The 24640-nt window shown below is 46.1% G+C and overlaps 2 protein-coding genes and 1 non-coding gene across 4 annotated transcripts; all 3 read left to right on the top strand.

Moving 5' to 3' along the window:
* Positions 1 to 5572: 5572 nt before the first annotated feature.
* On the top strand, positions 5573 to 5676 carry LOC142431145 (U6 spliceosomal RNA). The gene has a single exon (XR_012780709.1). It is a non-coding gene; the product is annotated as a U6 spliceosomal RNA (small nuclear RNA).
* A 2450-nt stretch (positions 5677 to 8126) lies between these two features.
* FAM136A (family with sequence similarity 136 member A) lies at positions 8127 to 13667 on the top strand. Its single transcript, XM_075535602.1, has 3 exons — positions 8127 to 8284; positions 9247 to 9387; positions 12056 to 13667. Exons 1-3 carry the CDS (start codon positions 8198 to 8200, stop codon positions 12242 to 12244), a joined length of 417 nt encoding a protein of 138 aa, XP_075391717.1. The 5' UTR covers positions 8127 to 8197; the 3' UTR covers positions 12245 to 13667.
* A 1861-nt stretch (positions 13668 to 15528) lies between these two features.
* SNRPG (small nuclear ribonucleoprotein polypeptide G) lies at positions 15529 to 24562 on the top strand. Of its 2 annotated transcripts, XM_075535828.1 has the most exons (5): positions 15570 to 15680; positions 18486 to 18508; positions 19323 to 19366; positions 19512 to 19636; positions 24306 to 24562. In XM_075535828.1, exons 3-5 carry the CDS (start codon positions 19354 to 19356, stop codon positions 24354 to 24356), a joined length of 189 nt encoding a protein of 62 aa, XP_075391943.1. In that variant the 5' UTR covers positions 15570 to 15680; positions 18486 to 18508; positions 19323 to 19353; the 3' UTR covers positions 24357 to 24562. The 2 variants fall into 2 exon arrangements, with proteins under 2 accessions (XP_075391942.1, XP_075391943.1); XM_075535827.1 differs by lacking the exon at positions 19323 to 19366 and having other exon boundaries at positions 15529 to 15680.
* Positions 24563 to 24640: the final 78 nt, after the last annotated feature.

Raw genomic sequence — 24640 nt, 5'->3', positions numbered from 1 at the left:
ACTTCCTACAGGACGTCCCTCAGGAGAAACCACATGGACCTACCCCGATGCAGTCCTGGGTGCTGGAGCAGCTGTGTGGAGACCCCTGCCAGCACTGAGATGCTTACACATTCACTGATTCAGCTTTCCTCCTGCATTCGGCATGATTGCGTGTGTTTTGTGAGATGGAGGAGGACTTTGTGGATTGGTGTGGGACATATGGGTTAATGTTGGACTTGTGGGCTTAGGCAGCACTGGGTTGGGATGTTTTCTTGATGTGCACTTACCCTTTATATAAAACTCTCTCTTATACATGAGTTTCTGTGGATTTGTTTCTCTAAAGTACTCAGACCAACACATCAAATCCATACCAATTCATAGCGCCCCCATACAGGACAGAGTAGAAGTGTGTCAAGGGGCTTCTGGGGCTATAAACAGATGACAGCCTCCTCTCTCCCAAAGTTTGGCTGGTGAGCTTGAACTGCAAAGCTCTTGGTTCACCACCCAGCACTTCCCCCAGTGTACCACCACGGAGACGATTCAATACCTTGTCTTTGTCTAGGTTACATCACGGATACATCCCAAATATATATATCCCAAATATATATCCCAAAGTCTTAATCATTATACTGAATTAAATATATATCCCAAAGTCTTAATCATTATACTGAATTTCTATCAACATCAGCACTCATAGGCATGTTCTATAATAAATATGATGTGTTATAAGGGCATTTCAAAAGGCACTCATGGGCCAGTCTGCATGATCTCCTGGGAACTGACTGACGTCAAGCCTCTCCGAGAATGAAGCTGCGCTCTCCGGAAGAGGGTTCCTTGTGTTTTATTGATTACACAGAGGCACTTGAATCGTAATAATGTATGGATCGTATGAATCGTAATAATGATGAATCGTAATAATGTATGGATAGCCTTGAGGCGAAGGGAGTGACAGGACACGTCATTGTGCAGACGTAGCACCTGTCCGTGGATCAAGAGGCCGGTGTGGGAGAAGCTGGGTTCCACGCAGACCGTGGCATTGGGGAGGCTTGCTCACAGCCTTTCCTGTGCGGGTGACACACCTTGTTTGCTGAAAGAGAAGAAGACTTGAAGCATTTACCGACGAAGATGAAGAATTGCAGCCTGCGATACGGATTACAACTCAACATGAAGAAAACCAAAATCCTCACAAGTGGACCTTTCCTGGTAAACGGAGAAACGATTGATGTCGAGGATTTCACCTTGCCTGGATCCACAATCAATGCTCCTGGAAACAGTAATGAGAGGTCAAAATATGCATGACATTGGGCAGATCTACTGCACAAGATCTCTTTGAAATGTTGGAAAACCAAGGGGCTACTTTAGGATCCAAGGCGCGTCTGACCCGACGTTCAGGCAATGCTTGCTGAGCCTAATGCTAGGTGCCTTGCACTATCGTTGGTGCTGAGAACGGTGCAAAGGCCACACCCTGCTCCCAGAGGCTCCCCTTTGAGTGGAGATGACAAAAAACTGGAAATAAATGGTTGCTGTCTTGAAGAGGCTTGATGACATTTGAGGAGAAATTTGAGAGTGTTTCTTTCCCTCAGTTACCGTTCTCATTTCTCTGCCGACCTGGGTACGTGCACCAGACCAGCTTCCCTCCTCTGTGCTGCCTGCTGAGCCCAAAGCCCGGAGTCTGAAAGCCCTGCTCTCCCACTGGAATAAAAGTATATCCTTATGGAAGATGCAAAATGCTACAAACAAGCGCGGCATCTTGGCAGATGTGCACAGGTGGAGAAGCGGCTGGGCACCGGAACAGCACGGGCAAAGGGCTGGAAAGGAGTGACATGTCTAGAAACTAAGTGGTATATCCTACGGAGAGTGGAAGGATGGTGTGGGAAAGCCAGATTCTGCTAATGCATCCAAAAGAGTTCGAACGTCCTTCTCTGGGCTATGGGGAGATTTTGAGCAGAAAATAAAGATAAAATAAACATTTGCATGAAGGTGATACTGACCCTTGGTGACATCCTATGTCTCAGAGTAGGTTGCAATGGCTGATTTTTGGAAGAAGGCAGCCAGACCTTTCTTCCAAGTATCCCTAGGTGGACTGGAACTGTCAACATGTCAGTCAGCAGCTGGGAGTGTTAACTGTTAGCGCCACCAATAACTCTGAGACTAGATAAGAGAGCCATAGGCTATCAAGTTTACAGTTTAGAAGTCTTGCTGAAGCTTGGAGGGCAGACTGTAGCGCAGGGACTGGGCAGAAGCCCATGACTGTGGTAACCAAGACAATGGCTAATTATCCTGGTTAGTGTCACATAGGTTATGTCACCCAGGTTTCGCCGCTGGTGCTGCTGCTGGTGCTGGAGCCCCGGAGGAGAGAGCTAGAACTTCCAATCTCTTAAGTCACAGTGCAGGTTCATGCAGCTCGTTTCGTTTGGTTTTTAACCAACCTTTTCAAATATGGGAGAAATAGCTATACAAGTTCCAGTCGATAAACTTCAGAAGCTCAAGGAAAGTGACTTTGCTAAGTCTGGTTGTAGGGTCCAAGAGAGCTCCCAAATCTCAAATATCATTTAGGGAGGACATTTCTGAAGTCTTCCATAGGACAAAGATTAAAAAGCCATGCAGATGAGGGAGACTATTAGCACGACATCATAAAGGATGTGGAAGACCGAGGAAATGTGTCGCAGAAGCATGACTGGCAGCAGATCGATACATCACAGTTGCAGGGGGACGACAGGAATGGGAGCGGGACAATGATTAAGGCACGAACATTATGCTAGAGCAGTGGTTCTCAACCTTCCTCATGCCGCGGCCCTCTAATCCAGCTCCTCATGTGGTGGGGACCCCCAACCATAACATTATTTTCCTTGCTACTTCATCACTGTGATTTTGCTACTGTTATGAATCACAATATAAATATCTGATATGAGAGATCTATTTTCATTGTTACAAATAGAACATTATTAAGCAGTGATTAATCACAAAAACATCATGTCATTATATATTGTGAAATATTTATTTCTAATTACAAATAAATGAAATTTTGTGTTGAAGCATGGTGTGGCATGGGTAACAGTCTTCACACTGGGTACTCAATTGTGGGTGTATCTGCATGTGGGCGGACCCGCCTGGAGACGGATAGAGGAGCGGTGTCTCCGTTCCTAAGACCATTGGAAATATGTGCTTAGGTGACCCCTGTGAAAGGTAGTTCAACCCCCAAAGGGGTCGCAACCCACAGGTTGAGAACTGCTGTGCTAGACAGAAGCGCTGCAAGATCGGTCCATCCCTCTTCCCAACCGGGCAGTCAGACCCTGACTCCTGATTATGGTGCCCCAGGATGGCGACCTCCATCCAGGGCACAGCAAGGCAAGTCGCTAACGGAGCCTGCACCTCCCTGGGCTGACTGGAAGAGCAGGGGCCATCCATTTCTAATGCACTCTGCTGAGGACAAGTCCTGCTTTATAAGAAACTCCAAACTCACTGCCATCGAGTCAATTCCCACTCATGGCAACCCTAGAGGACAGGGCAGAACTGCCCCTGTGGGCTTCCCAGCCTGCCTTTCTCCAGCAGAGTTGCTGGTGGTTTCCAATGGCCAACCTTGAGCTTAAGAGAGCGATGTAGTCCACTTTACAATCAGAGACAGTAGGAAATCTGTGGAGGCTTAATCTACATACCTAATAAACCCCACCAAACTCACTACTGATTTCAACTCAGAGAATCCCTATAAGACAGAATAGAACTATGCCTTTTGGGGTTACGAGGATGTAAATCTCTTTTTTAATCATTTTATTGGGGACTCGTACAACTCTTATCACAATCCATCCATCCATCCATTGTGTCAAGCACATTTGTACATTAGTTACCATCATCATTCTCAAAACATTTTGCTTTCTACTTGAGCCCTGGGTATCAGCTCATTTTTCCCCTCCTTCCCACTCCCCCCTCCCTCATGAACCCTTGATAATTTATAAATTATTATTATTTTGTCATGTCTTACACTGTCTGATGTCTCCCTTCACCCACTTTTCTGTTGTCCGTCCCCCAGGGAGGAGGTTATATGTAGATCCTTATAATCGGTTCCCCCTTTCTACCCCACCTTCTCTCCACCCTCCGGTGTTGCTACTCTCAGCACTGGTCCTGAAGGGATCATCTGTCCTGGATTCCCTGCATTTCTGGTTCCTATCTGTACCAGTGCACATCCTCTGGAGGAGATAACTCTTGATGGGAGCAGAAAACCTCATCTTTCTCTCACAGAGAAGCTGGTGGTTTCCAACTGCTGGCCTTGAAGTTTGCAACACATAGGGTAAGCCACTGTGACACCAGAGCTCCTTCATCCACACAGGGACTCTGGAAGTGTTGCCCATCGTGCCCACAGAGTTGGTTCTGACTCAGCAGAAATAAACACTGCCCAGGCCTGCACCGCCTTCCCTGTGTTCTGAAGTTTGAAGCCATTGCTGTAGCCACTGTACCCACTCATTAGAGCTTAACTTCTGTGCACCCCGGTTTGCAGACGGATCTGGATAACAGTGAAAGTCCAAAGTCCATTTGCAATGTCCCCAAGTGGATTAAGCCTGCGCTGAGTTCTTGCTGACCATTGACCAGGATAGGTATAATCATGCATTCAGGAGAGCGCACTGGAAAGTGGAGAGCCTCCATCCCGCTCCAGTCATCCCGCTCCAGCAGTCTCCTTGAGGGCCTTGATGGAGATCACCTTCCTAGGGGACAAACAGTCACAGATCATGCCCTATGACCTGCTCAGAAAGCCCTGTGTTGAGTCAGAATTGACTCGATGGCAGTGGGTTTTGTTTTGGTTGATTGGCAGTATTTCTGTCTTGCTGGGCCACTGTGAGGCACCTGAATGCACAGCAGGGCTGCAGGAAAAGTGGGGTAAGAACTGAACTGACCACACAGGACCCTGACAGGCCTCAGATCTGTTTCGTGTGTGTGTGTGTGTGTGTGTGACCTTTTGCTTTTTTTTTTCATTCGTGATGTTCCTAATGGTATTTCCTAATGTGTATGGTCGTTTCTCATTAGTGTTCAGTGAACCAAATCTATTCTTGACGGTCCTTAGCTCCAGGTGGGATGCACCTTCTCCAGCCCTCTGTTAGGTGTCTGGCACATACTAACAATTCTATTCGTTTGTTGGTGTTTCAGGGCACAAGAGACCTCAAATCTCAAATGTAATTGAAGGGGAAGACTTATGAAATCTTCGACAGGACAAAGATGAGGCAAAGAGAAAGACATCTCATCCAGAGAAGGGAACCCACTAGCACAAGCTTATGATGGTGTCCAGGACACAGAGCATTTAGAAGGGACGTGGGAAGGTGAAAGAAAGGATCACAAAAGGGACATGGGGTGGGGGCAAAGGACACTGTCATAAAATCATGATGAACAGCAGATCCACACTCACAGTTACAGAATGGAATCACGATTGAGACACATAGCTCATGTTACTAGAAGAGATTACAAGATTGGTCCAGGGCTTTCTGACCAAGTCGTAGGGCATGACAGCTCGTATGCATGTGAAAGTGGGACACTGAATGTGGAAGTCCAGAGAATGGGTGTCTTTGAGGTAGGGAGTTGGTGAAGACCATTAAAGTTATCATGCCCTGTGCTGACTTTGGGAGCGCATCTGTTAACATTGGACGCATACAGAGAAAACTAGCATGGCCCCTGCACAAGGCTGACATGTACGTTAGTGAAGCAAATATATATCCATGTACAGACATAGGTTATACATACCATGTACTGCCAGGAAGACAAACACACCTGGCTTGGAGGAAATCCAACCAGAATGTCCCTTAGAAGCTTCAGACATGCTGTCAGGAGAGACCAGTCGTTGGACAAGGATGGCATGCTTGGTCAAGTAGAGGGTCGGTGAGAAAGGAAAACCTCAGTGAGCTGGATTGAGATGACAGCTGCAACAATCGGCTCAATCACCGCAGCGGTTGTGAAGATGGTGTGGGACCACACGGCGGTCCCTGGAGCTGTATGACACGAGTCAGAATGGCCGGGCTGGCACCACCACCACCAAGGATCAAACAGCTGCCTATTGCGTCGACACAAACTACCGGGCTACCTTTTATACGGGTCTGGGCTCCTTCCTGCCTGTTTGAGTTGTTAGAGGGATTCAGGCCCACGGTTACAGCGGCCAGGAGTTTCAGAGGGGGTGTGAAGAGTGAAAGAACTCTGCAGGGAATCCGGGGCGAAAGTAGAAACAATTTCATTCAGTCGTGACAAAGAGAGTTCTTGTATTTACGATCTGAAATCCGTCTCACTGAGGTAGAAATTCTGACTCCCTCATTTCCAGCTGCAACCTTCGATAAGGGACTTCACCTTCCCCAGCTTCAATCTTCTGCCGCCAGTGGGAGAACTCGCCTCCTGTGGGTTTTGTGTGAATTCCATGAGAAAGTACAACGCCACGCGCTTGAAGACTCTGTGCCTGGCACCTTGCTACAAGAACTGCCATCCCCTGGTGCCCACAGCTGCTGAGGGCCGCCTCTCCTTTGGCTTAACGTGGAATGGACAGCCGGGGACAGTAATGTCGGACCGACCCAGATGTTATCTTACTCAGTTGTTTTGCTGTGAGTAGATTCCAACTCGTGACCCCGTGTACATCAGGGTAGAACTGTGCTGCATAGGGGAGGGTATTCGTCGGCTGGGACCTTTCAAAAGCAGCTCCCAGGCCTTTCTTCCGAGGTGCCTCTGGGTAAATTTAAACCTCCTGTCCGTGAGCAGCCAAACATAAGCAGTTCGTTTGAGCATCATTTGCTGACTGGACTGGAAGAAAGTCCTTCTGAATCAGCCAGGGGACACCCTGTGAATCACAGTCCCTTCTGGAGAGCGCACAAGGTCAGGGGTTGTGCCTGGGGGTGCCCACCAGCAGAGGGAGCTTGGTATCCAGGAGACCCTGCTGCCTAAGGAACAGTCCAAGGGGCCTGAGTTAAGGCAAGCTGCCAATGCCTTCAAACCAGGATTCTCCTGCCATCTAGTGCCCAACAGGAGGCAAACACCTAGCTTCCAATGCCTCTTTCCCTGCCTGGCCAGCCTCCTTTTCCACGCTAGGGAGAGCTACTAGGCTTCCCCAAAGCTTCTAGCTCTTTCACTCGGTTTGCCCACCATGGTTTTTCTCTCAGCAGCTCCCCGGGCTTGGCATGTCTTTCTCCACTCTGGATTGCTCTCTCCCAGGCCCTTCAATGAGTCTGTGCATTCATTTCTCAGACACATTTCTCTAACAAGCCTGCTCCATACCAGCAGGGCCCTGTGTCAAGGGACTGGCCCAGAGGACACATCCGGGAGAGAGGGAGACAGCAGGCAGTGGTAAGTATTGGCAGAGCTGTGCTGTGAGACGTCGATGTCGTGGAAAAGCTTTCTTAGAGAAGAAACTTGAGCCTTCATCACAGGCCCAGGCCACCCTCCCAGAGTGGAGGGATGCTCTAGGAGTTCAAAAGCAGGGTGTCGTTGTTGGCATGTAAATATTAGAGTTGACTGAGTATCTGGAGCCCCCTCATTGTCTCTGAGGTTAAGGAATGCCTAACCATTCTGATACACTGTCATGTGATCCAACCATTCCACTTCTATTTACCAGAGAGACTTGCACAAGGTGCTCAACATTCACGACTTGATCCACAAGACCTAATCATTGGAAACGACCCGCCTGGCCATCACCCCAAGAATGGATAAAGAAACCATGTTATGGTCATGCAATGGACGACTCAGAAAGAACAACATGGCCCGATCAAATGTCGTGTGTTAGGTGCAAGAAGGCAGACACAGCAAGTCCCTGCTGAAGACTCCGATCGGTACGGCAGTCTAGAAAAGGGAAACCCAATCTGCGATGCCGGAAAACAGATTGGCAAGGTGCAAGGTTTGTCACTGCTCATCAAAGAAGGGAGGGAGGGAAAAAAGGAAGGAAGCAGGCAGGAAGGCAAGGGGGCGGTGGGGAGAGTCGGGAAGGAGAGGGAAAAAGGGAAGGGGAGGGGAGGGGATGGAAATGGGGGAGGAGGAAGAGGAGGAGGAGAAAGGGGAGGAAAGAGGGGGAGGAGGTAGGCGGGGCGGGGCGGAAAGCTGGCACCGGCAGGTGGAGGTGCGCGGCCGCCGGGCGTGCAGTTGCCCGCGCGGGCGCCAGGGGGCGGCGCGGCCCGGGAGGCACGGCCCGCGGGGGCGGCGGCGAGGGGGCGGGCCGTGCGTTGGTGCCCGTGGGCGCCGGCGCGGTGGGCCGCAGCGCGGGGTCGCCATGGCGGAGCTGCAGCAGCTCCGCGTGCAGGAGGCAGTGGACTCCATGGTGAAGAGCCTGGAGCGGGAGAACATCCGGAAGATGCAGGTAGCGGGCGCCAGGCCGAGGAGCGCCCTCCGCTCAGCAGCCGGGTGCCGGGCCTTCCCGCGGCCGCCTCGGGAGGCCCGCCCGCGGCCCTGCTCGGACCCGGGTGCGCGGGGTCGCGGCGGCCTCGGCAGCACGCCGCGCGGGGCTTTTCCCGATCGATCGGATGAAATCCGTGCCCTCCCGCGTGTGCACGGCCATTTTCCGCCTAATCCAGCCCGGCCGGAAGCGTGTGTGTCTGTAGGTCCGAGCTGGGCAGCCCCTCGTGGGAGACGTGCTTCTCCCCTTCTCTCCCTTCAGGCGCCGCCCCTGCCCCTACCCCACCCCGCACCCCCGGCAGCTCAAGGCCTAGACCGGGCACGAGCCAAGGTGAAAGGCCAAGGTGATGGCCTGGACGTGCACCCATCCTCTCCCATCACACAGCGTGGCCTCTATGAAGTTCCTCTTTGAACCCTTACGTTGTTTCGTGTCGGACGTTGTCACCCTCTGACGTGTAACGTAATACCAAAGCCTCTCAGCCATCGAGTCAATTCTGACCCATAGCAACCCTCTAGGACAGAGTAGGACTGCCCCTGTGGGTCTCCGAGACTGTAACTCTTTATGGGAGTAGAAAACCTCGTCTTTCTTCCACTGAGCGGCTGGTGGTTTCGAACTGCTGTCATTGCAGTTATCAGCCCAACTCTAACCACTATGCAACCAGGGCACCTGTGACCGGTAGTACACAGCTGATTTTCAGAACATGGCCACATCTGACCCACCCCAGCCATGGATGTAAACAAGTATCACTGAGCCGACAGCACGGAGTCTGTTATTAAACACTGAGACTAAGCACTAAGGATCATTTTCCTGTTCGTGGTCCTGAGGTCTCTTACTAGAGGGACATGAAAGCAGAAGGTGGCTGGGGAGCTGCCAGTCTGTGTCGCAGAAGCTTTCAGCCCTAACCCAACTCTGCTCTCCTTTTCCAGGGTGCCATGTTCCGGTGCAGCGCCAGCTGCTGCGAGGACAGCCTGGCCTCCATGCAGCAGGTGCACCAGTGCATTGAGCGCTGCCATGCGCCACTGGCGCAAGCCCAGGCCCTGGTGACCAGCGAACTGGAAAGGTTCCAGGTGAGAAACAGCCCACGTGGAAGAGTCCGGAGAGGAGACCCGGGAAGTTGCTCTTTTGTAGGAGCTGACCAGCATTTGTTCAAGAATCTTGGCCTTCGTGTCTTGACCATTTTGATATTTGTAATGGACTAAAGGGCAGAGTCATCATGTGACTTGAAAGTTGGGGGGAAGGCTTCAAAGTTGAGGACCAGAAATCAGACCATATTTCACGCTAGAAACAATGTGATACAAGGGCATTATGTTCATAACCATGAGTCTTAGGCTTCCAACACACACACACACACACCCTTTTTTTTTTTTTTTGCCATAAATGCAGTCTGTAGACTGTAAATATAAACAAAGCCTCCTGGATCCCAGAGGAACCTTGGGAGATAGGCCTGGTGACCCACTTCAAAGAAATCAGCCACTAGAAACCCCCACAAAGCGTTCTACACTTGACAGATGTCAGAGTACCCAGGAGCGGGTGGTGAAAATGTATATTGATTGATAAACAGTGTATTTTAAGACGATAGCAGAATCTGCAGGGGGTTGGAGTAGGCCAGTGTGAAAAATTGTCAAGATTAAAGCAAGACCCTGCTACGGTTTTATAAACTTAGACACGCACCGGGTCGGCCCCTGACGGCTATATCCAAATGGGAGAGCTCCCCTCTCAGAAGACAATAGTCTGTGGGAGGAGCATTGCCCTTACTCTTGTTGGTTCACTGATGGCCAGCTCACAGCCCCTCTAAGGTCACAGCAATGGCTCCATTTGTCCTCTGGAGTAAACGGCATCAGCATTTCCACTTTATTTCCTTCCTCTCTGTACACTTCAGTAGAACTTGGGAAATGGGGCCTGTTCCTAACCCGGGCTTTGATAGCCTGAGGTCCCATGCCTGGGGAGAACAGCTAATGTTTTTATGGGATAGGCTTTTACATTTTGCTCTTCTAGATCCCTGCCATTGTGAAGGAGGGAGAACCATCATTTCTCCAAGGTCAGAGAATTTCAGAGGGTTTCTTTGGTGTTCGTTTTGGCAACTAATTTTGAAAACACACTTCTTAGATTGCTGGATAAGTTTATCCTTCCATTTTCCACCCTCTCCACTCAGGCTTCCCCTATGCCAGCGTGCTTTCCAGTGCTCGTTTTTCTGTCCTCGTCCTACGAGGCCTGTCAGCACCGTTAAAGCAGGTGGTCTCTCGCCTTCCCTTTGGCATGCCTATTAACTTGGCCTTCGGAACACACCACTCTCCTGCTGGCCGTCTTCCTTCCCTAGCCACCCTTTCCCGGCCACGTTTGCTGATCCCGCCCAGCCATCATTTGAGCTCTGGCATGTCCAAATCCATGGAACTTTTCTAGCCTCTTCTAGTCTCACACAGTGCCATCCACATGCGGACAATTCCTGCATTCCAGACTCACGTCACCAACTCCATGTTTCCACTTGGTTATTTCTGTCTCTCCCCTCACTAGGTGTGAGTTCTGCGAGGGCGGGAACGGTTTTACTTGTGCCTGTGTTTCCCAGCAGAAGAGTGCTGGCCACATAGTAGATGCTCAGTGGCGTTTGTTGAATTCAGTTTTTCTTTAGCATGGACAGACATGAAGGAAACAACAGGTTTGTAAGTCTTTCCGTAGTTTGCGGCCTCTAAGCCACAGGAACCTCCCACTTCCTGGAAGTACCGTATACAATTCATTCCATCATGTGCCTGCTTTCTGGGTTTGATAGGTCTGGACCCGTCTGCCACCACTCAAAAAACACCCAACTCATTGCCATCGAGTCGATTCCGACTCATAGCGACCCTACAGGACAGGGTAGAACTGCTTCCCCTGTGGGGTTCCGAGACTGCATAGTCTTAGGTAGAAACCAGACCCGTTGCCATGAAGGCCACAGTCACCCCACGTGTGTACAACTAGAATTGTGCTCTCTGGGGCTTTGCATGGATGGTTTTTTGGAAGTAGATTACTGGGTCTACTCGTGGATCTTAGAAGTGGATCACTCGTCCAAGGCTCTTCTGAATAGACATGAACTGCTAACCTTTTAGTTAGTGCTTAATCATTTACACCACCCAAGATCTCCTGCCTAACTTTGCATACCTGCACTGGAAACGGCAAAAGCAAGTGTCATCAATCCGTGCCAACTCACCGCCACCTTGCGTGGTTAGAATAGAGAGTTGCGCTATTGGGTTCTCTGGCTGATAGTTTGGAAGCAGATCCCTAGATCTTGCTTCTGAGGCATCTCCTAGTGGACTCGAATGTCATCCTTTCAGTTCAGTTCGCACCATCCAGCAACGCCCAACTGCACTACCGCCATCCAGTCAATTCAAACTCCCGCCATCCAGTCAATTCTGGCTCCTAGTGACCAGACAAGGCGGGGAGAACTGCCCCTGTGAGTTTCTGAGACTGTCACACTTAGGGAGTAGAAAACCCATCTTTCTTTCACCGTGCAGCTGGCCTTGCATTTAGCAGCCCAACATGTAACCACGATGCCACCAGGGCACCTCACTACAGTGTCCCTTTAATTAATCAAGGTCATGTCCGAAGGTAATTTTCCCAAAAGATGTGTGAGGGGAAAAAAATACACATTATCTCATAATTTAATTTACCACTATCTGTATGAAGCCCCATCAAGTGGCAGAGCCTTCACCACTTGGTAACGAGGCAGCCTCTCACCCTTCTCTGCCCTCTTTCGTGCCACAGGACCGTCTGGCCCGGTGTACCATGCACTGCAACGACAAAGCCAAAGACTCCATGGATGCCGGGAGCAAGGAGCTGCAGGTGAAGCAGCAGCTGGAGAGCTGTGTGACCAAATGTGTGGACGACCACATGCACCTCATCCCGTCCATGACCAAGAAGATGAAGGAGTCGCTCTCTTCCATCGCAAAATAGATGTCTGTGCCGGTGGCCATTGGGGATCAGGGCAGGAATCTTTATTAAAAAGAAGGGGAATTTGGGTCTTTTAAGTGAATTTTATGAAAGAAAGAAAAAGGATAGCAAGTTTGAAGAATATCACCTGGCTCTGGACACCGGCTCTTTTATCAGTTCTAGCTCACAGGAAGAAACTGGTGCTGTAATTTGGGTTGGAGGTCGTACGAGTAAGTTATATGGAGTCTAAGTTGTATGTGGCAGGTGCTTATCCTGATCTTGGGTCTCTCCCTTGCTGTCTCAAGCCAGAGCCATCCCAGGGCACCAGGTTCTCCTGAGTTTACAGATACCAGCGTGCTGGCACGTCCCTCCAACATGTCTATGATGATCTGGTGGAGTTTTAGTAGAAGTATTTCTGTTTTTCACCAACCTCCTATTTACAAGAGGTATTGTCACCCCATTGTCTATAAGCTGTAAGGCAAATGCATGAGAACAATAATTCAGGAGAGGAAAATGGAAATGTAGGTTTTTGTTTCGCTTGGTTTTGTTTTATATGCAAGGGCCCGACATTGATTCAGATGTCAAGTCGAGAGACAGGGTGGTTTGGATAAGATCTTTGAAAGGCTTTTTGGCCTTCATCTGGCTCTCAAGCTGTTCTTGAAATTCGCACACGTGGAATCTTTCAGCACAGAGACTATGCAAAAACATGAAAGAGTGCCACTCTGGCTGTGGGAGGCAGAGCTTCCTTCTCACCAGCTGTCCTGGTGGCCCCAAAGCTGTGTGCAGCAGAGTGACAGGACCGTCTCTTCCCCTGGAAACAAAGGGGTCTGGACGGTAGAGTCTGTTCCAGTAACTGGGAATGAACTGAGAGGGAAACTGGTGCCTGCTGAAACAAAGGACAGCCGAAACATGACATTACTTACTAGTTCATTGAGTCAACCCAAATCAAGGTGCCCATTTTTGTATAGCAGAACAAATCTTGCCAAACCTGTGCAATCGCTGTGTTCACTGACGTGTATGGACCCAGTGTCTGTCTCATTGAGGGTTTCATTTTTGTTGGCCCTCTTCCAGACAGAATGCCATTTTTTAACTGATGGGTCTTTCCTGGTGGTATGTCCAGCTGCTTTCTTAACCCCTGTATTAGAATCCTGTTAAACCAATCTCCTGGCAACAGGAGAGTCCAGGGAGAAAAAGTGAGTGACTCAGGGGTAAGGGAGACCTGTGACTCTTAGAGCCAAGGAGGGCCACCCCGTTACCAAATACCACTTTCTTTCTGCCCAAAGCCTCTGTGGTGTTCCTACTTCATTGACACCTTATTTCAATAAGGGACATGCCACCTTTCTACCAACTTAATACCTGAAGTGATAATACAGCCTGTCCGTTTGCTGTTTCAAAGCTGTGATATATTTTCCTAGTGGTTTAATTAAAAGAGTTTTACTTTTCCCCACCCTATTGTGTTTCTTTCCACATAGCTGAAACTTGTCTTACATAATTTTCTCAGGGCTTGTAATTGTGAGAAGAGTTTTATGAAGACACGGAAGAGTAATAGTAACTTGTGTGCAGTCTGGATACAGTACTGTTTCGTTGAAAACGGAAAACTTTGAGGAAGGCTGGGGAAGTCTATTCATGTAAAAAAAAAAAAAAAGAAAGAAACTGTTTAAGGAACTTTTAAAAACCAGTACAATAAAAACAAACAAAAAACCCAGTATAATATCCATGTAAGGTTTCTATTCTCAGCTAGACACTAACAGTAACAAGTATAAACGGTATATTGATCCCTCAAGAAAATTCACTGTCTAGGATTTTAAGTATCAAGAGAATATAAAATGTGACTTTTAAGTTCTTAATTATAATTGGTATTTAAGTAGAGCCATCCATGAACATTAGGAATAAATTAAGTTTGGGAGATTGACCTCTTAAAATCAACAAAGTATATAAAGCAGAAATTACTACTCACTCCTATCCAGTCGATTCGGACTTGTGGCAACCCTATAGCAGTTCTTGTTTTGAAGTAGCAACAAAAATTATGGCGGGGGGGGGGTCACTATAACATAAGGAACTGTATTAAAGGGTCACGGCATTAGGAGAGTTGAGAACCACTGCTATAGACCAAGGTAGAATTGGCCCCGTTGGTTTCAGAGGAAGTAATTCTTTACAGGAGTAGAAAACCTCATCTTTCTCCCGTGGAGTGGCTGGTAGTTTTGAACTGCAGACATTGTGGTTAGCAGCCCAACTCATAACCACTGTACCAGTTTAAAGCAGAAATAGCCCTTTACCTATTTGAAGTAAACTCACAACTGAGAACAAGTAGGGGGTCATCTTTGACGCTGTGTGCTGGACATGGAAATTCAGTTCTTCATATAGATTGTCTTGCACTTCACATTTTATATATAGGGGCAATATAGCCCAACAACCACCATCAAGTTGATTCTGACTCATAGCAACCTTGTATAGGGTCTCCAAGGAGATAAATGTATTGAAGGCTATAAATCTTTACAGAAGCAGATCTACAGGGGTAATGTAGTATTCTGGGGCCTTCCATCAGGAATTTGAGGGCGCTTTAAAGTGTGGGTACTTCAGAACTCAAGAGGCAGAGACTGAGGCTCTTAAGGTGAAAGACTGATTCATGTAACCGGAGCCCCTGTCTTGATGCTATGCTAGGATAAATGGCAAAGAAATATCTATGATGAAATTCTTGCAGGCCAGAGACCCAGCTGATTACTGGCCAATGCACAAGCATGCACAGCCGCCGCCCTTTCATCAGTGGAAGCGTGGCATGTGCCTACGATGCTGAACAGTTTTCAAAAGCACTTCTAGACTAAGACGGACCAGCATGATAGACTTAGCTGTCTCGTGCTTCCAAAAAATCAGCCGATAATACCCTGAACCCGTTGTGCACGGGTTTGCCTTGACTTGGGCAAATTGAACACTTGGTGCGTATGAAAAAAAATGAAGCGAATGTAGCTCAGAAACCACAGGACCGGATGTTTAATTTTATACAAAAGTGAACCGGTATTAACTGACTCTGATTACACAGCTCATTTTAAAGGTGATGTGGCGGGAGAAAGAGAAAGAACTGTCCTGAAATTGATTGTGGTAATGATCGTACAATTCTTCTTGACATGATTGAACGATTGAATTGTATGAAGTAGATCGATTATGTGCCAATAAAACCGAGGTGGGGTGGGGAGTGGAAACGAACCGGAATTGAAGAACGCTCCCTGGCCAATCCCTTACCACGCAACCGGAAGCTCAAAGCCGAGAGCCGCGTTCGCGCTTCGGGTAAAGTCTCGCGAGGTGAGACGCCATCTGTCTATTGGCTGACCGGGCTAGTGACGTCAGACGCAAGGACGCCGGCCGACCGCGGGAGCGTGAGGGGAGCCGCGAATTCTGTTTCAAGGCAACGCTGAACCTCCCGAGAAGACACAATGAGCAAAGCTCATCCGCCCGAGTTGAAAAAGTAAGTACTTGTCAAGGCCAAGTCGGAGTGGCAGCCTCCTGGTACGCTACAAGGGCTTTCGAGCCGCCGCTTCCCGCCGGCGCGCCCCGGCGTGCGTAGGCCAGGGAGCGCGGCCCTGCGCCGCCCCTCATTGCAGCCTGGTTTCCAAAAGCCGCGAGGGCGCCCGCGTTCCGCCAGGGGACCTTCGGTGCCCCCGCGCTCCCAGCCTAGCATCTCCACGGGCTTCCCATTGCCAGAGCGCCGCCTTGGGGGCCTCTGTGGAAAGTGTGAGCAGCATCGTGCTCCGGATAAAGGGGCTGGGGAGCAAGCCTTGCATGAGAGGAGACAAAAGCCGCTTGCCTCCTGGAGAGTGGGTTGTGTGTTTGAGCATTTTCCTATAACTATTGCTCTGATCAGCAGCGTTGTGTGAGACCGTTCGTTTTGCTCACTCAGTAGACCTCAAGCCGGGCTCTGTAAACAGGCCCGCCTGCTTTATCAGGACCCGCAGTTTGAAGCTTTTAACTTTTAAAACGCTGCTTGACTGGACATAGCTCGTGTTGTGTCTCCTAAGTCGTGTATGTTTGGGGGCTTGGGTTTTGTTTGTTTTTTATTGCTCAGATGCTTGCTGGAGTCGGTGGGTTGCCCCAAGTCCGCCATCCAGGGCTGCTCTATGTACAGGTCTTTGTTGACGGCCCTTGAAGTCAGACGGATGAAAAAGCTCTGCTCAGTTTTACTTTTAAATGTACATTTGGTGCTTGATACAATTGATGTATCAATTGATTGTTAAAAGAGCTGTAAGGACCCCCAATAAGATGATTTTTTAATAAAATAAATGCACATTTGTATCCAAGCCAGTCTTTGTATGGAATTTGCGCTTTTAATGTGCAAGCCTGACATTACGAAAATTAGGAATTGTCGCAAAAATACTTACCTGAAATTTATTCTTTTATTTGGTGGGTTGGCTTTTATCCTCAGGTTACATCAGAAACTGGTGAGATATGTCTTGGGTTTTTTTTTTTTAACAAAAGGATCATGTTTGCATTTTAGGTTTCATTTCCCATTCTTAATATGTTATTTGAGAGGATGAAACTACTTTTGAAACTTTGCGCGTCTAACCCCTTCGTTTAATGAGTTACAAAATTCTGTCAGCTCTGCTTCTAAAATGTCTAAATTTGTAGCCCCTCCTTTGCTTTATTGGAGCCTGGTGGCATAGGGGATACTCCTCCAGCTGTGGTGTGAGAGGTCAGTAGTTGGAAACCACTAGCCACTTCGAGGGAGAGACAGGGTTTTGCCCCTCTAAATAATTACAGTGTTGTAAAGTTTCTGTGAATAGAGATGGTTCATGGCGGTGAGTTTGGTTTTGGCTTTTTGATGTTTTCTTGGAAGCATCATCTTTTCACAATTTTGTGCCTTCCTCCGGTTGGCCTTGACTTGTAAGTGTGCACTGCTAACCACAGTGCCCCTGGGAAGGAGAAAAGTGAGACTCTGCTCCCATAACGATTTACAGCCTCAAGCGCCCTATCTAGGATTGCTATGGGGTTGGTTTGGTTTGGTGGTTTTAGCATAGCTCAGTGGTTCTTAACTTTACATATTAAATTGTATTAATATTGGACGTGTTTTTATTCATACTTCCATCATACCTTGGCATTTATCTATGAATTCTTCTATGCTATGCTATATATATGGATTAAATTTCTTATTTTCTAGCTTGAGAGTAGCTGGAAGAGAACAAATGGATTTGATTGCAGGATTTAATATTCTCATACTGTCTTGCTGAGATAGGATTGTCTTTTAATCCACATTGTTTCGTTTCAAATGGACATTTATTTTTGCCCCGAGACCAGAATGACTAGATGGTGCCCAGCTACCGTGCAGAACATTTTGTTTATAGAAAAAGTATCTTGATCATGGGGGCGAGAGATGTGGGGCTGAATTTCAGATTTTTGTGGGAAAAAAGTTTTTTCTGAAGCTTAAAACTATTTTCTTGGAATAATCTTTAAACCTAAATAAAAATAAATCCTGAAGTCTTCAAGCCAAACAGTAGTTTAACTTAATTTGTAAATTATGTGTGCCTTTAGCATTGTGCTGTTTAAAAGAAATAACATGGGGCCAAGTTGATAACCGCAAAAAGGTTAGATAGGAAACTCTAGGGGCAGTGAGTTTGTGTCGATGAAGGAGGAACACTTCAGAAAAGGCAGGAGAATGGTTGCAGTTTTGGTAATCAGTACCCCTGAATTGTATGTGTAGAGATTAATGAATTGTGATACTCTATTGTACATGTTTCCAACAAAATATATTTAAAAGAATATTATTTTGCTAAGCTATACCTATCCTGAACACTTAAGACAGCACTAATTATTGTTCCAAAAGTAAATTACCTACCGGATTAGATGTGGCTTTATGACCCGCTGGTGTCTTCATGGTTTGTTGGAATTAACAAAATGTAAACAAATTTGTGTTTTTCTGTTGGGACTATAAAATCTAATCACTGAAAATGAGGTTAGTATTGGTGGAGGAGTGGGTTAACCACAAGGCCAGGAATTCGAGTGCATTATTTGCTCCCACAAACATTTTGACATAGAAATTCTATGGAGTGATTAATATATTATACCTTTTTTTTTTTTTTAGCTATCCCCCCTCCCTCCACACACAGGTTCATAAACTGTATTGCTGTGTATTTTAGCTACTCTTTACATTAATAGGTTTTTACATTTTTAAATTTCATTGTTTCTATTGTGTAAATTGTACTGACTATACCTAATTGTATGCTTATTTATGCTTAAATTTTTTTAATCTGCTAGTAATATTTACTTTCTTTTTTGCCAGATTCATGGACAAGAAGTTATCATGTAAGTGATTTTATTAACCAATTTTTTTGTCTTGACAGTATATAATGTTTGGAACGATTTTGTAAAAATTTAGCACACTGTACGGATTGTGATGAGTTGTATGAGCCCCTAATACAATGATTTTAAAAATATTTAGCACACATTGAACCATTAATTTGCAGCCATTACAGAATCCTAACTAGATAATTTTATTTAGTTCCTAATATTTTAGAGGTTTAAACCATCTTAGACTTTATTACAAGGAGTCCCTGAGTCTCGTGCATGTGGCTTATGAACATACAGCAGTTACAAACCAATCCCATAAAGCTTATTGTATTAAAGTTTTCAAGGTATATGTAGTGGCTTATTTTTTTAAAAAGGAGTCACTACTGTGCAGCATGTGATTACTCCTGTACATTAACAGCATTAATTGAATTGGGTTTTGGTTGTTTTTAAAACAACATGCAAGGACCCCTCCTCTGAAGACTTTAGGGGAAGATCCTGGTCAGTTCCAGAAAGGTGAAAATGAAACTAGCATTTCCTTTGCAGCAAGCCTTTAAGGAAGCAGCATGCCGTATCCTAGCAATGGGAATGATACCGCCAAGTGCCCTTCCCAGAAAACTGCCCTCAGTCTCAGCACCAAATCCCCATAGCTTTAAGCCGTGTCTGTGAGCACTATATGTAATGTTATTTTATGTTTGTAGGTTATTTTGGTATGCTTTGGTTGGTTATTTTGGGGGCCTGGGAATGCTCAGCAATTTTTCCTTTAAGGATCCTTTGCTTTATATCATTTTGACTTTAAAAACTGGTTTCATAGGAACACTCTTACTTACAGATAGTGAGGGGCCCATGTAGAAGTTTAGACCATGGACTTTAAAGGTAAACAGCTTTCCCTTTGAATCCCAGCCTTACCACATGGTAGCTTTTTTATGTACCATAGGTGACGGTGTATTTATCCCACCAAACTTTAATAAGTACTTGATAGTGGTCCGTTTTAATAAAATAACTTTTTTTCCTTTAATAGTGAAATTAAATGGTGGCAGGCATGTCCAAGGGATACTTCGGGGATTTGATCCCTTTATGAATCTTGTGATAGATGAATGTGTGGAGATGGCAACTAGTGGACAACAGAACAATATTGGAATGGTGGTAAGTAAAGGGGGGGATTCCCTTTAGTGCTTGCCTTCTGGATTCTCCATCCTGCTTTTCGTGTAACGTAGCACTCATTCAGCTGCAATAATATTCCTCCCTGTCACCTGTCGGCAAGATCTCAACCATATGTAGCCCTCCAACGTCTTTGGGTTTGATAGAGCTATTGAAAGTCACTTTTAGCCTAGTTCCGTGTTAGAGGGCCCTAGTCCTTCATTAGTGCAATGGCTTCTCAGTCTTAAGCCCTCCCGGTTCCCCTGATTCTAATGTGAAGCCAGGATTAGCTGCTAGACTCAGAGCATTCGTAATCACATTAGAAATTTTATAAGAAACGATTATCCCAGACCCATCCCTATAAAGAGTTCATTCCAATCCAAACGGACATACCTAAAAATACTGGCATTATAGGCTAGGTGTTGGGCTGCAAGCTATAAGGTTAGCGGTTCAACCCACCAACCGCACCATGGAAGATGAGGCTGTCAGCGCCTGTAAAATGTTGCCATCTCAGAAACCTTGCACCAAGAGTCCTAGGAGTTGGACTCAGTGGCAGTAGTGAGGCGTGCTTCAGGAATTCTGCGAGGTTGTTTCAGTGGCTGCTTTGGGTTGTGGCAGCTCATAGTCTTAGTAGCAAGCTATATACTCCTGTATACACCAAGTTTTTCAGCACATTTTTATAGTTTTGTGGTAAAATTAGATGGCTTGGCTGATGACTCGAGTCGGCTTATAGTCAAGTAGATACGATATTTTCAGTAGGCTTAACTTCACTAAATAGCACTTTACCAAAACGATTTACATGCAACAAAAGGAGCAAGATCATGGAATTAGGGGCTTAATGGCTTCAGGCTGAAAAATCGGGCCTCAAATACTGTGGCAAAAAAAGAACATTATAAGATAGAAACATTTACCAACTAAGCTTATTTTCTATAATGTGAGAAGGCAGAAAAAGTGTGTTATTACTCTTTTAAGGAAATGTTTTTTGTTGGTTTTTTTTTTAATCATTTTATTAGGGGCTCATACAACTCTTTTCACAATCCATACATACATCATTTGTGTCCAGCACATTTGTACATATGTTGCCATCATCATTCTCAAAACACCTTTTTACTTGATCAGCTCCTTATTTTTCCCCTCCATCCCCGTTCCCCCTCCCCCTGAACCCTTGATAATTTATAAATTATTATTTTATCATATCTTACACCATCCGACGTGTTCCTCACTCAGTTCTCCACTGTCCGTCCTCCAGGGAAGATGTTACATGTAGACCTTGTCATCTGTTTCCCCTTTCTCCCTCACCCTCCCTCCACCTTCCCAAAATCGCCACTCTCACCACTGTTCCCAAGGGGCTCGTCTGTCCTGGATTCCCTGTATTTCCAGTTGCTATCCATGCCAGTGTACATCTCCCGGTCCAGCCGGTTATGCAAGGTAGAATTGAGATCATTGGGGGGGGGGGCATTCAAAAACTAGAGGGAAATTGTATGTTTCATCATCATCATTGCTACACTACACTCTGACTGGTTCGTCACCTCCCCACAGCCAATCTGCAAAGGGATGTCCAATTTCCCATGGATGGGCCCTGGGTCCCCACTCTGCACTCCCCCTCATTCACAATACTATGATTTTTTTTTTTTTTTGGTCTTTGATGCCTGATACCTGATCCCTTTGATGCCTTGTCATCTCACAGGCTGGTGTGCTTCTTCCATGTGGGCTTTGTTGTTTCTCAGTTAGATGGCCCCTTGTTTATCTTCCAGACTATAGGACCCCAGACGCTCTATCTTTTGACAGGCAGGCACCATCAGCTTTCTTCACCGCATTTGCTTATGCACCCGCTTTGTCTTAAGCGTTCAGGCTGGTGTGCTTCTTCCATGTGGGCCTTATTGTTTCTTAGTAAGATGGCCACCTGTTTATTTTCAAGCCTTTAAGACCTCAGACATTATGTCATTTGATAGCCGGGCACCATCAGCTTTCTTCACCACATTTGCCTGTGTACCCATTGTCATCAGTGATCGTGCCAGGCAGGTGAGCATCTCAGACTGCTGAATTGTTAGAACAAAGTGTTCTTGTGTTGAGGGAGTACTGGAGTAGGGACCCACTGTCCATCTGTTACATCTTTATATGTCTATATTTAAATCTCTATGACTATCCTTTGCCTCCTAGTTCTTTCCTCTGTTTCTTTGTACTTTTCCTCTTGTCCCACGATCATGTTCTGCTTTCATTTGAGTTTTAGGAATTTAAGGAAATGTTCTTAAAAATAATGAAGTGTGGGTTTCTTTAATGATGCTAAAAGGAAAACTCTTGGAACTAAAAATCACTGTCATCTGAAATCGCTTCTCTAGGCAAGTCCATGGACAAATTTGAGAGGCAGCTGGAAGGACTGGCTAGGTTTTCATGTGTTGGTCACTTGTGATCTTCATCTATAGTGAGAAGCTAGAAACTTAGAGAATTAGCTAAGCATGCTGGTTAGCTTTTCAACATTTCCGTTCCTAATTTACCAGAAGAGTATAGAGTGTCAGGGGGCTCTTTCAATGCACTTTAGGGTTAAAAAAAATTGGGGGAGGGTACCCCCACACCATACTCATTATGTGCCAGGTTCTGGGATACTGCCCTCTGTCATGATCCAGTCAGTCTGGTGTGGTTTGATCGTAGAGGAATTTGTTAACTTTCCAGGTACCTATTCTATATACACTATTTTAGATACATAGGGGTATTGTACCAAAGTCCCTGCCCACATGGAAATTATACTTGAATGGGGTAAACAGTATTAGTAAATGTATAAATAAATTAGAAGGGAGGAAAAATTGTTATAGACCTACTCTTTTAGCTGCCTGCAGCCATATCTCCACTTTGTCTTAATTGAAATACTTCTGTTTCTAATGTTGGTTCTGGCCTGTAGCGACTTTATGCGCAACAAAGCACTGCCTGGGCTTGCGCCATCCTCACAGCTGTTCCCATGCTTGAGCCTGCCAGCCCTCCCCGAGGGCCTTCCTCTTTCTCCTTGCCTCCACTTTCCCAAGGATGGTGTTCTTTAGGGATACACTTTATATTTCTCATCATCCCCCGATTTCTTTCACCTATGCGACCCTACTTGAGTTCGGCTGTGATCTACTGTTGCTAGTCTCGCTGTCCTGGCCTTCCGTGTCACCCTGGAGGCCCAGTGTTGTGCAGTGCTCGGCTGTAATTCATACTCACCGGTGATGGCTTCTTAGGAGAAGACTTGGTAATCTGCTTCCATCAAATTGCAGCCTAGGAAACCTTGGGCCAGTTTACTGTCGGTCCTATAGGCTCCTAGTGGGTGGGATTTGAATTTTTAGCAGTTTCCTGCCCCTCATGAGCTCAGGTAGCAGCTGTTTCATCTGTTCTCATACATAACCGTCTGAAGTGTGAAAGACCTTGTAACTTCTCCTGCAGCTTCTCTGTCACTCGGTCTCGTGTGCTGTTGCACAAGCAGTTATCACTGTCATCCCTCGGGGGAGCTTTTGCCGGCTCAGTGCTGCTTTCATGGTGCTTGACACACATGCACTGATCTGACATGAGAGGTCACTCGAGATTGATGCCAACTTTCACCCCTTAGTGTTCAAAGTTGATTCCTATTCCTTTTGTTTTTCTTATTCCCTTTGTATTTTCATCTCCATTCTGTCTGAAACTGCTTATTTACCTATCAGTATTCTACCCAGCTTTCAAGACAGATAAAATAAAAACACCCTCTTCGTAAAGTCTGATTTAAGCTGCTTCCTTTCTGTTCCCTAAATGTTCTTTAAAGTGATACTCCACTTCAGAAGGTTCATAAATTTTTTTAAAAAACAATTAAAAGATAACAGAATTTTCCCACTCTTTGAAGCTCCCTCCCTCATCATAAGTACCTGAATAGGAGAGATGAGCATGTATACATTTGGATGTTCTAGTTTAGTAGATGTAATGAGTTAGTGGAGACTTGCCATGCCATCTCAAAATGGTTACTTTATCCTTTGATCTAGAAAGATGTGCATCTCACCTAGAAAGGGGTGTGTAGCTTAATATCACTTAAGATTTTACTAACACATTGTATTAGGTAATCTAATCTGCTGCACAAGACCTCTTTACAGTGTTGAAAAGCAAGGTTACTTTGAGCACTAAGGTGCAGCCATGGTGTTTCAGTTGTCCTCTCTCTGTCAAAGTTGAACATTGAAAAAAGGAAGACTAGAGCATCTCTGCCTTTGAATTATGGTGCTGGTGAAAAAATTATCTAGAGTACTATGGACTGCCAAAAGAACAGACAAACCAGTCTGTCTTGGAAGAAGTATAGCCAAATGCTCTTTAGAAGCAAGGATGGCAAAAAAAAAAAAAAGCAGCAGCAGCAAGGATGGCTAGCTAGACTTTTCTCTCTAGTACTTTGGACAAGTCAGGAAGAGCTGGGTGGGGGCGGGGGTAGGAAGACCCTTTCCACGAGGTGCACTGACAGTGGCTGCACTAGCAGGCTCAGGCACGGGTCCCAGCAGTGTGGCTTTGTTCATGGGCTTGCTGTCAGAGTGGATGCAATGGCACCTATCAACTTCTATGACTTAAATGAACCCTCATACACTGGCATGAAAGGCTAAAAAAACCAAATCACATTGATTTGATGAGAACTCTAATCTTGATACTTTTAAGTGAGTTGTTTTCCTGATTTTTGTTTGTTTGTTTTGGGTTCTTTTAGGTGATAAGAGGCAACAGTATCATCATGTTAGAGGCCTTGGAGCGAGTATAATGGCTACGTTCAATAGTCGACATCACTTGTTTCTACGCACCCCGCTTTCCAAAGGACCCGTTTACTACAGTGTAAAAATGAGGCTATGTACATTTTTCATGTTCAATTTTTTTGTTAAATAAAACTTTTATAATAGTCAGAAATGCTTCCCTCTTGGATACTCTGAGTATAGAACTCAAACATTATCTTTATTCTGGCTTTTCCAACATGAATTACACCTGGCGTTTTTAATTCAGTCGATTGTTACCAACACTGAAACAGCAATGAACAAAAATAAGCTGAAA

Source organism: Tenrec ecaudatus, chromosome 17, assembly GCF_050624435.1.
Source record: "Tenrec ecaudatus isolate mTenEca1 chromosome 17, mTenEca1.hap1, whole genome shotgun sequence".
Lineage (NCBI taxonomy): Eukaryota > Metazoa > Chordata > Mammalia > Afrosoricida > Tenrecidae > Tenrec > Tenrec ecaudatus.
The sequence above is the reverse complement of the archived record's forward strand: the minus strand, read 5'-3'. Positions and strand labels throughout refer to the sequence as shown.

Excerpts from the sequence above, each read along its gene's own strand:
- FAM136A (XM_075535602.1), top strand. The coding sequence starts at position 8,198 with ATGGCGGAGCTGCAGCAGCTCCGCGTGCAGGAGGCAGTGGACTCCATG. Across the intron at positions 8,285-9,246 it reads AGAACATCCGGAAGATGCAG|GGTGCCATGTTCCGGTGCAG; the intron begins GTAGCGGGCGCC and ends CTCCTTTTCCAG. Across the intron at positions 9,388-12,055 it reads GCGAACTGGAAAGGTTCCAG|GACCGTCTGGCCCGGTGTAC; the intron begins GTGAGAAACAGC and ends TTCGTGCCACAG.
- SNRPG (XM_075535827.1), top strand. The coding sequence starts at position 15,649 with ATGAGCAAAGCTCATCCGCCCGAGTTGAAAAA. Across the intron at positions 15,681-18,485 it reads CATCCGCCCGAGTTGAAAAA|ATTCATGGACAAGAAGTTAT; the intron begins GTAAGTACTTGT and ends CTTTTTTGCCAG. Across the intron at positions 19,637-24,305 it reads AGAACAATATTGGAATGGTG|GTGATAAGAGGCAACAGTAT; the intron begins GTAAGTAAAGGG and ends GGGTTCTTTTAG.